The 14,328-nt window shown below is 35.6% G+C and overlaps 1 protein-coding gene across 2 annotated transcripts in view; it reads left to right on the plus strand.

Annotated features, from left to right (window-relative positions):
- USO1 (USO1 vesicle transport factor) overlaps positions 1–14,328 on the plus strand; it is a 94,561-nt gene that overhangs the window by 78,616 nt on the left and 1,617 nt on the right. For both annotated transcript variants that reach the window (XM_030818995.1, XM_030818996.1), the window contains 9 exons: positions 1,496–1,606; positions 2,245–2,363; positions 2,512–2,693; positions 2,973–3,094; positions 6,121–6,259; positions 7,127–7,290; positions 8,475–8,561; positions 11,441–11,539; positions 12,916–13,023. In XM_030818995.1, coding sequence (XP_030674855.1) covers positions 1,496–1,606; positions 2,245–2,363; positions 2,512–2,693; positions 2,973–3,094; positions 6,121–6,259; positions 7,127–7,290; positions 8,475–8,561; positions 11,441–11,539; positions 12,916–13,023 — 1,131 coding nt within the window. The remainder of the gene's footprint in view (positions 1–1,495; positions 1,607–2,244; positions 2,364–2,511; positions 2,694–2,972; positions 3,095–6,120; positions 6,260–7,126; positions 7,291–8,474; positions 8,562–11,440; positions 11,540–12,915; positions 13,024–14,328) is intronic.

Consider the following 14,328-nt stretch of genomic DNA (forward strand, 5'->3'; position numbering starts at 1 on the left):
CTGTCTTTTAACTGGTTATATTTGACTTTGCTCTTATCCTTCAATTAGACCCCAAAAGCCATGCTTTTAGAAGATTCTGATTTAAATCTTATTCTGTTTTTTTTTTTTACTCATACATCAGCCAGTGATTTGATAGGATGTTCTTATATATACAATGTGGGTATATTTGGTACCTGCAAATGGTTATTCTAAGTAATAATGAACTTATATGTAACCAGGTGGATGAACAAAACATTTGCATTTATAATTCAAGTAGTTGTAAGTTTTGTGGCACCTAGTCAGTTGAGAGTGACTGGTTTTTAACTTTCCAGTTTACATGGATGACTTGAAGATACATTGTGGGCATGGTAATGACGTAGAGGCAAGGAAACAGTAAAAATAATGCACCATGTAAAAACTAAATTTGTATCAGTGCTTACCTGGCAAATCATTTGAAGAGGTCCTGTTTGAACTTAATTCAGTATTAAATATACCTAAAAATAGATTATAGAAGAGTCAAGATATTGGCATCAAGGTTTGTGAAATTAGAATAGTCTGGGTGTTAGAAATTTTTCAGAACACAGTGATGGTTACTTTAAATTCATTCCTTGTCTAGATCTTTGAATTATATTTTGGACATTTTATGAGACTTTCCCCAGAGTGAGGCATTACTATTCTGATTTTCATTATTTTTATTTCAAACAAGTTTTGTTTTGTTTCGTTTTGTTTTAAAAAGATACAGGTTATAGGAATATAAATATGGGCACTGTCAATATTGTGAACTAAGAGAATATTCTACCTAGGAGATATAAATGTGTTGTATTAAAATTTTGAAAACTAATTTTGCTGGATATGCTAATTTTCATTATTAACTATACTTGGCAGCTGTTAATGGTTTGGGGCACTTGGCTAATTTAAATCTTCCTCTTGATTGTGTTTGTGATTTCTCATCTGGTGTGTGATGACTGAATTTGTAGTATGGTTTATTTATTGTTAGAGGATATATTCTCTCATGGAATTTGACTAAATGATTCAGGGGATTATTTTTTGTATTTTTCTTGATTTTTTTGTTTTGTTTTTTTTTTTTTTTTGAAGAAAGTAGAATTTTCCATTTATCAGGAACTTGTTTTTAAACTTCTGACTGAAATATTATAAATTTGCTTGGCAAATTTATTGTAAAGGGTCTTGGGATTAATAGATTATTTTAAAGCCTCCACACTATAATTTTTTTCCTTAGCAGACAAGGTTTTTAAACTAATCATATTTTAAATAACCCAGTATATGCCTCTGAACATGAATCCATTCTAATTTCTGCACTCTGTTAATTTTAGGAAGTGCAGCCTGTGGTGCATACAAGAATTTATTCTCTTGTTTAGTTTTTTAAAACCAGATTTCTGGCTCATCTCTTATAAGATGTTAAAGTTCTTTTCATGCAAATGGAAGGGATCTTAGGGCAACTTTAAGTTTGAAAAATACAAAATGAATGGAAAGATTTCTACCAATTTATCTGTTGCAGGGAAGCAAAATACAAACAAGAGTTGGATTATTAATGTTGCTTTGTACCTGGCTAAGCAATTGTCCCATTGCAGTAACGCATTTTCTTCACAATTCAGCCAATGTTCCATTCGTATCCTTTATGTTTTAGTAACATACATGTAAGTATTTATATCTTTTTTAGTTTTTCTTCTCAATTAGAAGTAGCTCTATGCCCAGAATATTTGAATTCTCCACTATCTTATCTGTGTTGCAACTTTTTAAACTGTTAAGGTTGTAATGATGCTTAAGTTGTGTGTGTGTGGTTTGTTTTATGCTGGGTTGTAATATATATATGAAATTTCTTTTTTCTCTTTTTTTTCTTTTTTTTCTTTTTTTTTTTTTTGGGATGAAGTCTCACTCTGTCTCCCAGGCTGGAGTGTAGTGGCGCGATCTCGGCTCACTGCAACTTCCACCTCCGAGGTTCAAGCAATTCTCCTGCCTCAGCCTCCTGAGTAGCTGGGATTTACAGGTGTGCGCAACCACACCTGGCTAATTTTTGTATTTTTAGTAGAGACATGTTGGCCAGGCTGGTCTCAAACTCCTGACCTCAGGTGATCTACCCACCTTGGCCTCCCAAAGTGCTGGGATTACAGGCATGAGCCACCACACCTAGCCTATATATGGAATTTCTTGTGGGAACTCTTATGTGAAGTATTAATGTATGTCAAATTCAAATTGCAAAATATACTAGATATTTTCAATCCTTAGCCTCCTTAACAAAGATTTCAGCTTACAGGACAAATTGCAGAAAATCTTGGAGAAGAAGAGCAGTTGGTCCAAGGCTTATGTGCCCTTTTGTTGGGCATTTCGATTTATTTCAATGATAACTCACTTGAGAGCTACATGAAGTAAGTAAGGGGAAGATGATTTTCTAATGGCATCAAGAGATAATGATGCATTTTTTTTTTTTTTTGCCAAAGCATTATGTAGACCAAGCTTTTATGTTTTGTTTTGATTTTATTTTTTTAAAGCATTTCAATATCCTTATCTCCGTAGAGAGAAACTAAAACAACTAATTGAGAAGAGGATTGGCAAAGAGAATTTCATAGAGAAACTAGGATTTATTAGCAAACATGAGTTGTATTCCAGAGCATCTCAGAAACCCCAGCCAAACTTTCCCAGTCCAGAATACATGATATTTGATCATGAGTTTACGAAGCTGGTAAAAGAACTTGAAGGTAAGACTGAAGATTTATATTGATATTTGATGGAAAGTAATTATGTTTATATTGTACATGTGTATTCTGGATACATACAGGTTATATGATAACTCTAAAGGTATATTTTTTTCCTAGCTCTTGATCTGTAGCCCATTGAAGGACATTTGGCTTTCAGTAAGATTGAAAAGATTATTTCTTACCTATCATGGAGTTAGGTTATATGTTTTTACTAAGTCTTAATAGTAAAATAGTATTTAAAACATTTAAAACAAATTTTAAATAAGCTTTCTTTTATAGGTGTTATAACTAAGGCTATTTATAAGTCCAGTGAAGAAGATAAAAAAGAAGAAGAGGTGAAAAAAACATTAGAACAGCATGACAATATTGTGACTCACTACAAAAATATGATTCGAGAGCAAGTAAGTACTAATGAACTGTATATACCCTCTGATTACCAATAGGCACTTTCTGCTTTAAGGAAGAATTTTTTTCTGACATTTCAAATGAAAGAGGATATAGAAAGCAAAACTCATTATTTTTCAAAGCATCTGAGTATTCAACAAACAGAGTGCTTAATATGTGCTAAGCACCATGCAGCTGATTTATTAGATTATGATGAGTGGATAAAGATGAAACTACATTTGCGGAATCATCAGTTGACATTTTCTTTCCAGGATACCAGTGAACTTTCATTACTTGCATTGTGTTGAGTACCCTAAACCTTCATTATATTCCTTCAAAATGTTTTCTTGACTTTTACTCTCATTTAATTTCTTATGCTATTTACCTTGATTGGAATTCTAGAAAGTGCTGAAAAATGAGGTTATTAATGTTGTTAAAATTCTGGTGTCATAAAAAATACAATAGTGGCAGACCCTGTGGGACAGATTCATCCCCTTCCCTCTACTGCTGTCCACACCTGTCTACTAATTGTGCACAGTTTATGGCAGGTATGGCAAGTAAAAGCATAGATAGAACCCTTTAAATTGACAACTGTTTATATCTTATTTTCTTCCTCACAATCTACATCACTGAGATTAGTTTGTTTTTTGTTTAGACAGAGTCTTGCTCTTGTTGCCCAGGCTGGAGTGCAGTGGCGCAATCTCGGCTCACTGTAACCTCCGCTTCCCAGGTTCAAGCAATTCTCTTACCTCAACCTCGCAAGTAGCTGGGATTATAGGCATGTGCCACCATGGTGCCTAATTTTTATATTTTTAGTAGAGATGAGGTTTCACCGTGTTGGCTGGTGTTGATCTCCTGACCTTGGGTGATCCGCCTGCCTCAGCCTTCCGAAGTACTGGGATTATAGGCATGAGCCACTGTGCCCAGCCTACTGAGATTAAAATTTTAAGAAAGAATGAAAATATGGTGGTATATTTAGCATTCATTCTAAGCTTTTCAGTTTAAAAGTAAATCAGTCAATAAATTATCATCTTAGAATGGTAAAATTTGAATCATCAAACTACCTGTGGTTATTAGGATTTTTCATCTATATCTGGGTACAAAGATGGAATCATTTCCAGTTGCTAAAATGTAGTACTATCTTTGGAACAGTGAAAAAACAAATAGTTGGAATGTGATATAGAGTCTATACTTGGGGCTGCAAATACAGTTGATTTGGCAAAAGAAAAGAGTGATTGACACAGTTATGCTAATGACTCTTCTTTAGAAATGTTCATTTTAGGCTGAGGCAGGAGAATGGCATGAACCCAGGAGGTGGAGCTTGCAGTGAGCCAAGATTGCGCCACTGCACTCCAGCCTGGGCGACAGAGCGAGACTCCATCTCAAAAAAAAAAAAAAAAAAAAGAAATGTTCATTTTAAATATTCTTACCATTTAAAATGCTTTTTGGCATTAGGCCACAAGCGTCTAGAACTGTAAAATGTTTATATCCTTTGAATGACATTTGATAATTCATCCTAAGGAAATTCTCCAAAATTCAGGAAAACAATTATATGGACTAAAATATATATTGTAATGAAATTTGTCACTTTGAAAAATGGAAAGCAATGTTAAGTAGATGCAATACAATTTATATTCAGTGTTTTTGATGCTGAGGTTGCTTTCCATTTTTCTTTTTTTTTTTTTTTTTTGAGACAGTTTCGCTCTTGTTGCCCAGGCGGGAGTGCAATGGCTGAGCACGGTGCCTCATGCCTGTAATCCCAGCACTTTGGGAGGCCGAGGTGGGCGGATTACCTGAGGTTGGGAGTTCGAGATCAATCTGACCAACATGGAGAAACCCCGTCTCTACTAAAAATACAAAAAATTAGCTGGGCATGGTGGCACATGCCTGTAATCCCAGCTACTCAGGAGGCTGAGGTAGGAGAATCGCTTGAACCTGGGAGGCGGAGGTTACAGTGAGCCAAGATCGCACCATTGCACTCCAGCCTGGGCAACAAGAGCAAAACTCTGTCTCAAAAAAAAACAAGAAAAAAAGAAAGAAAAGAAAAGAAAAATGGAAAGCAACCTTAGCATCAAAAACATTGAATATAAATTGTATTGAATCTACTTAATTAGATAGTGAGGATTAAAAATTATGGTTTGAAAACTATGTAGCAATATGGGGAAATTATGGTAGAATGTTAAGTAAATTAAAGGCTACATAATTATATATATACCGATTATAACAAATTTTGAACCATGGATTGGGAAAAAATTAGAAGAAGAAAAAGAAATACATCAAATTCTGGCCGGGCACAGTGGCTCACACCTGTAATCCCAGCACTTTGGGAGGCTGAGACCGGTGGATCACCTGAGGTCAGGAGTTTGAGACCAGCCTGGCCAACATGGTGAAACCCCATCTCTACTAAAAATACAAAAACATTAGCTAGGCATGGCAGCGGGCGCCTATAATCCCAGCTACTCAGGAGGCTGAGGCAGGAGAATTGCTTGAACCTGGGAGGTGGAGGTTGCAGTGAGCTGGATTGCGCCACTGCACTCCAGCCTGGGCAATAAGAGCAAAACTCCGTCTCAAAAAAAAAAAAATACATCAAATTCCAACTATAGTTTTATTATGATGGTAAAAGTTGGAAGCTCTTTTTTAAATTTCCTATATTTATTTTCTCATTGTCTTTTAATATTAAAAATAATATAGAAGCATATGTATACATACATATACTAAATTTCTTAAATAGTTTGATGTAAATTTTTAAATGGTTTTATGACCATAAAATGGAGTTTTTTCATTTTATTTCCCGCTATAATTGCAGGCTATGCTATGGTGTTTATTAATGGAGCCTTCTTTGAAATCTTGTAGTTCTGCTGCATGTTAATTGGCCTTGATGGATATATTAACACACCAAGTTGCTTAATTACTGAATGATTTTGGAAGTGTTAAGCACTTTAGCATACTGTCCCAAAATGACCTCTGATTTTTAAAATGTGTTCACCTTCTTAATGCTAACTAGTATGACTTTAAAACACATGAATTATGTTTTGTTTCACAGGATCTCCAACTTGACGAATTAAGGCAGCAGGTTTCTACATTAAAATGTCAAAATGAACAGCTCCAGACGGCAGTCACACAGCAAGTATCTCAGATCCAGCAGCACAAAGACCAGTATAATCTTCTTAAAATACAGCTAGGTAAGCGTAGCTGAGCCATCACTATGATAGCACTCAGGTCATTCTTTCCTCAAGAGCTAGACAAAGTAAAAGATTATTTCTGTGGACTAGTATTTTTCTAACCTTCATCACGGTGACAAAAATGTAAATCGGAGTTTAAAGCAAAATAGCATGACAGTTAAGAGTAGTTAAGACTGGACCTTTAGAGATTGAAGTCCAAGCTTCTTGCTACCTGTTTATCTGGCCCATTGATTCTCAACCCTGGCTGTATATTAGAATCTCCTGAGATGCTTTTTTAAAAAAAAAAACTAATGCTGATACCACAATAGTGTTTCTGATTTAATAAATCTGGGATTAGGTCCAGGGATCAGTAACTAGTACAAGCCCACCAGGTGATTCTAATGTATAGCTGATTAAGAACGAGCGATGTAATCTTTCAGTTTCCTCTTCTGCAAAATGAAGATAGTAATAACATTTGAGAACTAAATGAAATAATAAATGAAAAATTTAAGTTGTGCCTGGAAAATGGCAAGAGCTCCACTGCTTTTAAATAGTATTATCCTACGGTGCTTGTGAAGATTTTTTAAAGGGATTTTATTTTCTCATATTCAATTGACAGAATTGGAATTAAAATTACTGTAATTCTTAATCATAGATCACCAGACCATGCAGTTTAGTCAAGGCTGTGCTGTTTTTTCTCCCAGAAATTCGGAAAATACTATCAGTTCACTATTTTTATCAGTATACCATTCTGCAAAGATGAAATGTGATTGCAAAAGTGCTGCCAAAGTAATTGAATTAAGAAAATGATATATTTGAATCTTCTAGTTCAAAAATGAAAAACTGAAGTTTCCCATTGGCTTTTAAAATGTTATGTCTGTCTAACAGGAAAAGACAATCAGCATCAAGGTTCTTACAGTGAGGGGGCTCAGATGAATGGCATTCAGCCAGAAGAAATTGGTAGATTGCGAGAAGAGATAGAAGAATTAAAATGTAATCAGGAACTTTTACAAAGCCAGCTGACTGAAAAGGACTCTATGATTGAAAATTTGGTAAGTAAATGTTTAAAAAGTTAAAATAAGAGTTCAAGAGTGGTTCTCATTATCCTGCCTTTTTTTTTTTTTCCTTGGATCTCCTAAGCCAGAATATCATATGTTAAGATTTTACAGGATGGGCCAGGCACAGTGGCTCACACCTGTAATCCTAGCACTTTGGGAGGCTGAGGTGGGCGGATCACCTGAGGTCAGGAGTTCGAGACTAGCCTGGCCAACATGGCAAAACCCTGTCTCTACTAAAAATACAAAAATTAGCCAGGCATGGTGGCAGGCACCTGTAGTCCCAGCTACTCAGGAGGCTGAGGCAGGAGAATCTCTTAAACCCAGGAAGTAGAGGTTGCAGTGAGCCGAGAACACCCCACTTCACCTCATTGCCTGTGCGACAAAGGGAGACTTTCCATCTAAAAAAAAAAAAAGATTTTACAAGATGAGCTTTAGAGTCAAACTGTTTAAGCTTCAATGCTTCCTGGCTCATTGAATTTAAGCAATTTAGTTAACTTCTTTAAACTTGTTTCCTGATCTCTAAAATGGTAGTGGTAATGTCTAGTTCATTGTTGTGAGATTTAAGTGAAATACTCTTCTAATACATGGAAATTATTTAATAAATGTCTGCTTTTATGCTCTTTCTCCATATGAACGCAGGTAAATGCGTAGATTTAATAAATTGCTCGGTAAAATACAAATTTTTTTTTTTCTTTAGAGACAGAGTCTCGCTCTGTTAGCCCAGGCTGGAGCACAGTGGTGCAATCTCGGCTCACTGCAACCTCCACCTCCCAGATTCTAGCAGTTCTCCTGCCTCAGCCTCCCGAGTAGCTGGGATTATAGGTGCATGCTGCCACGCCCGGCTAATTTTTTGTATTTTAGTAGAGACAGGGTTTCACTGTGTTGCCCAAGCTGGTCTCGCATTCCTGAGCTCAGGCAATCCACTGGCCTTGGCCTCCCAAAGTGATGGGAATACAGGTGTGAGCCACCGCACCCGGCTTACAAATGGATTTTTAGCCATGAAAAAGTTGTAGACAATATGTGCTGTGTTGAAATTTTATCTTGGGCATAAAAATTAAAAGGTTGATGTGAATTTTTTGGTAAGCACATATGATATAGTTTATATGTGTACAGTTCTATTTTTTTCTCATCTCTTTAGACTGAATATATTTTATAGTTTATTTTTGTGTTATTTGTAGAAATCTTCCCAAACATCTGGCACAAATGAACAGTCTTCAGCAATAGTTTCAGCTAGAGATTCTGAACAAGTTGCCGAATTAAAACAGGTAATTTTCCACTTTGATCCAATTGTACTTTGTCATGTTTTAATTATAATAGAATAACAGCCCTATAGTTTCACAAATCTAGAACTATATTAGCAGATGTAAGTAAAATTTAAGACAACCATTTGAAAATCCAGAAGCTGTTTCTATTTATATGGTAATAGTACTTTGCTTTTTATTGTGTTTTTATTTTTCAGAGGTATTCTTTTTAAAAAATCTCAGCATCTCACCCATGTTATTTATAGATTATCAGTGAACTAACAAGGAAAAATTTAAATTTATAACTTGCAAATATGAAAATGTAAAATGCCTAATTTTCATATACTATGATAATTGCTTGACTAAATGTATGGGGTTTTTAAACTGTTTGGTCTAGAAAATCCAGAATTTTAGAATTGGAAAAGAGAAAAACAAAAGATAAACTTACCTATATCTCAATTAAATGACTCCAGCTAAAAAGCAAAATAAACTTTTTCTGTGGTAATTTATAACATCTGGAAAAGCAAGTTAAACTTTTTTCTACTTGCTTATAGTATTTATAAATTCCTGTTAAACTAGATCATACAGATTTACCTTTATCCAATGAAAAAATTTAAATGTATTGTTCAAGAAAAGAATCAAAAAAGAGAAATGAACTATGTATACTTACAATTAAATAATGTAGCAACTGGAAGAAAACTCTAGAGTATATTATCCCCAAACAGGTTCTGGGTTTTTTTTTCTTTCCTCTTTTCTTTTCTTCTCTCTCTTTTCTTCTTTCCCTCCGTTCGTTCTTATTATAAAAGAAATGCATACTTCTTTTTTTTTTTTTAATCTAAGCAATACTAAAAAAGTGACCATCCTTACTAACCTAGGACTGACTGACTTCCTTCTCTTTCCACTAAGCAACTGGCCCTAGTCCACTGACATGGCTGCTTTGAAAGAGAAATGACTGAGAAATTTCTACATTAACTACCAGAAAGGTTGGGAACTGGTATCATTAGATAGCTCTGGAAGTACAGATAAAAGTGAGGTTAAAAACTGCAGGGCTGGTTAAAAGACTATTGAAGAAATAGATCATCAGATCCCTGTCTCAATCTTAGGCATCAGGCAGCCATTCCTCCTTTCCTGGATGAAGACTTGAGAAATGACTGAGAAATTTTGTCTTATTTTGATAATGTCCATGTACGTCAGAGTAGATTCTAAATATCTGACGTTTTTTTAAAAAAAGAATCACTTATCATTTGAGGATTTTCAGGTCTCCAATATTTTTTCACAATGTTTTATTTGTGTAGGAAGATTAATATGCTCTTTTGGTTTTATTAAGTGTACCTATACTAGAACTGTAGTAAAATTAAAGGGAATTAAGTTACTAATATATAGCCTTAGTTTGTAAATTCTAAGTAAAAATAAGCCATCTAATTATGTTTCCCAGTGAAACTTTAATTAGATATTTTTATAAAAAGAGAATTGCCTTTTAGTTTTTTACTTTCTCCAGTTTATTTACTTTTATAAACTTTAAATTGTTAAAATATATATTTTTTAAGGGACAGTTTTGTTTTTTATAATATATAGTAAAATACTATATATAGAAAACTGTAACTCATTTTAATAACTAAACAAAATAAATTAGAAAAGCCACAGATGTACATGACAGAAATTTTAAAGAGAACCAAAAGAAAAGAGCCTTTTACTTGCCATTGTCCCACCACTTACTCAGTGTCTCCAGACACTACCAAATGTCCTCAGGGATGGGGGGATATCGGGAGAAATCACTCCTGCTGAGAGCCATTGTTATAATTGCCTTTCTTTTCCTGTACTTTTTTTGGGGGAGGAGAGGGTGAGAAGTTTGGAAATTCAACATTAATAAAAACTTTCAATTAATACCCTGGTTTTCATTATAGTACTACTGCTTTCATCTGTGTTTGGTGGTCCCTAGTCTAAAGATGTCCTGTTTTGCCCAGCCACAAAATAAACCTCAAGTCTTATTCAGGAAAGGAGGAACGGTTGCCTGATGCCTAAGATTGAGACAGGGATCTGATGATCTATTTCTTAAATAGTCTTTTAACCAGCCCTGCAGTTTTTAACCTCTTTTTTTTTTTTTTTTTTTTTTTTTTTTTGAGATGGAGTCTCTCTTTGTCACCCAGGCTGGAGTGCAGTGGCATGATCTTGGCTCACTGCAAGCCCCGCCTTCCGGGCTCAAGCAATTCTCCTGCCTCAGCCTCCCGAGTAGCTGGGATTATAGGCACCCGCCACCGCGCCCGGCTAATTTTTTGTATTTTTTTTTTTAGTAGAGATGGGGTTTCACCGTGTTAGCCGGGATGGTCTCGATCTCCTGACCTCGTGATCCACCCGCCTCGGCCTCCCAAAGTGCTGGGACTACAGGCATGAGCCACCGCGCCCGGCCTTAACCTCATTTTTATCTGTACTTCCAGAGGTATCTAAGGATACCAGTTCCCAACCTTTCTGGTAGTTAATGCATTCATTCTAAGTCAGGTACTATCCTAACTTTCTCAGTGGTCATCCTAGCTTTCAGCTTTCTCAGGTGCACTGTTGCTTACTTTCTCAAAATTCCCCAATTATATTGCTCTCTTCTCTTACTGTTTTTGTTTTTGTAGGTTTCTTCCTGTCTCCCTCTCATCCTTCCTTTCTTTCTTCCTTCTCCCCTCCCTTCCTGTCTTTATTTTATTTTTTTTTTTTTTGCATGGGATTTCAGGAGGGAGCAGAGGTAAATGAATGTGTTGAATTTTCCATCTTGAACCCAAAGTTCAAGAATAGTTCTTTAGAGTTAGATTTTAAAACTAGGAAGTTATAAATCATTTTTTTAAATGTCTCCCTGTAAATATTTCCTTGATGAAATTAATACCATTTAATGTTATGACTCAACTATTTTTGTCTCTTAGGAACTGGCAACTTTAAAGTCTCAGTTAAACTCACAATCTGTGGAGATCACCAAACTACAGACAGAAAAGCAGGAACTGTTACAGAAAACAGAATCGTTTGTAAGTATTTTCTCTTTTTCCTCTGGAAGGTAATAAAGACAAGGTTGATGTATTATTTCTTAGCCACAATTAAAAAGAAACAAATTCATCAGATAGCACCTTCTCTTTAGATTACTTACTAGCCGGTATTCTAGTAACAGCCTTCTTGTTCATGGTGGCAGTCGTTTTATAGTCGGTCTCACCAGATTAGTTTATTCAGTTACTTAATAGTTTATTTTGCTGGTATTACATTCTATTTCTGTCCCTTCAGTCCAAGCTGGCAGTTTTTCTGCTGTCATAAAATACTCAGAAACCCTTGTTGTTTTCTCCAGAACATGCTTTCTCATACTTTTGCAATATAGGTAGACTGAGAATTTTCCAAATCTTCTAATTCTGATTCTTTTTTGCTTAGCAATTCCTTCTTCAGTTTATCTCTTCTCTCACATTTAACTTTAAGCAACAAGGAGAAACCAGGCTGCACTCCAACACTTTGCTTAGAAACCTCAGCAAAATATCCAAATTCATCATTTACAAGTTCTGCTTTCCACAAAACACTGCAACGCTATTTGGCCACGTTATTTGCCACTTTATAACAAGGATTGCCTTTCCTCCAATTCCCAGTAGCATGTTCCTAGTTTTCATCTGAGACCTCACCAAAAGCACCTTTAACATTCATATTTCTGCCAGCATTCTTCTTCTCACTATGACCATGAAGCCTCTCTCCAACTCTACTCTTTTCTTTCTGAGCTCTCACCAGAATCACTTAATGTCCGTATCTCTAGCAACAGTCTCATCAAGGTAATGCAGGCTTTGTCTACCATGCACCTCTCTCACAGCCTCTACTCATTACACAGTTCCCAAGCTACTTCCACATTTTTAGATATTTGTTGTGTCAACACCCCACTTCCTAGTATTTTAGAAAAAAGACAAGGAAAGACTGAAAAACTGTTATTCACGAGTGTCTCCTCTAGCACTTGAGAAAAGATTTGCATTTCACTAATAATGATACTTGGCTCAATTTATCTACCTATCTAGGATGATAGTATGGACTTACAGGAAATTTATGAAGCAAAAGCTTTGAAAAATATCTGTGTTTATTAAATGCTGGGTTACAGTTACATTAGAGCTGCCTTGCTGATTACTTTTCTGGGCTTACTTACCTTGAGGCACCTTAGCCCAGCCTTCCTCGTACTCTTACGAGATTTGATGCTCTTCCATGTGGGAACAGCTCATCTGACAGTGGAGAGCACTTTGTTGCACATAAATACATAAGGAATTATATTTTCTGTTATTGAAAGTAAAATATCAAAATGGCAAAAAAATTAAATAACCACTTTGGGAGTTCATATTGATTGTAACGTTTAAGAGACATCTTTTTTTCCAATTTCTAATTTCAGGCAAAATCAGTTGAGGTACAAGGAGAGACCGAGACTATAATAGCCACCAAAACTACTGATGTAGAGGGGAGACTGTCAGCATTATTACAAGAGACCAAAGAGTTAAAGGTTTGTTTTTGGTGCAACTTTTATTTACTGCATATAATATGAAATGAACTCTAGGAAATTTTATGTATCTTTCAAATTTTTAGATTTATGAAGAAAGCTAATAATGTGTAATTTTATCTCACAACATTGTCACTCCTATATTGATGATTTAAGATGGCACAAATGAAGATTTTTTTCCCGCCTGAACCTACTTGAGTAGCTGGGACTACAGGCATGCACCACCACACCCAGCTAATTTTTGTATTTTTAGTAGAGACAGGGTTTCACCATGTTGGCCAGGATGGTCTCCATCTCTTGACCATCTCTTGACCTTGTGATCCACCCGCCTTGGCCTCCCAAAGTGCTGGAATTACAGGCGTGAGCCACCGTGCCCAGCCACAAATGAAGCTTTTAAAATACTATTTCAAATAATGATAATACGTAAGATAAGCATATATATGCATGTACTATAAAAGTAAAATTTATTGAAAATATTTTTGTTTTCTTTCTTTTTTTTGTTGAGATGGAGTCTCAATTTTGTGTTCCAAGCTGGATGGAGTGCAGTGGCATGATCTCAGCTCACTGCAGCCTCCACCTCCCAGGTTCAAGCGATTCTCCTGCCTCAGCCTCCTGAGTAGCTGGGATTTCAGGCACCTGCCAACACGCCCAGCTAATTTTTGTACTTGTAGTAGAGACAAGGATTTGCTATGTTGGCCAGGTTGGTCTCAAACTCCTGACCTCAGGTGATCTGCCCGGGTTGGCCTCCCAAAGTGCTGGGATGACAGGCGTGAGCCACCACGCCCGGCCCGTGTTTTCTTTTTGAGATCAACATCTAATCACAATAACAAAACAAGGAGTACAAATTTAGCTAATGCACAAGCCACTTGTAGGCTTTTCATAAGCTGTGGAACACAGGCACATTAAATCCTGTCAGCATATTATTGTGTGACAGAGACATCAGAATAAATAGCATGAAGAAAGGAATGAGGTCACATTAATGAAAATAAGGAAAATAATGTGTAATTGTGCTTTTTGGATTGTGGCCAAATTATTTTATTTTTAAACCATAGATTTTTATTTGAAGCTATTTTCTTTTCATTTAATTGTATGCTTGAAGTTGGGATAAAAAATTTTTTTTAACTTGAGCTTTGAGTTCTAAAATTCTGGTACTAATCAGACTTGTGCTGTAAAATGCCTTGTGTTTCTGTTTACTCCTTTGATTATCTGAAATGGTACTTTTTTTTTTTAAGTCTCTTAAAGGTTTTTTGAGGAGTAGCTAACTAAAACTATTTTTTGGATGTTAAACTATTTTTTGGCAATAACCAT

Source organism: Nomascus leucogenys, chromosome 9 (assembly GCF_006542625.1).
Source record: "Nomascus leucogenys isolate Asia chromosome 9, Asia_NLE_v1, whole genome shotgun sequence".
In the NCBI taxonomy this organism is placed as follows: domain Eukaryota; kingdom Metazoa; phylum Chordata; class Mammalia; order Primates; family Hylobatidae; genus Nomascus; species Nomascus leucogenys.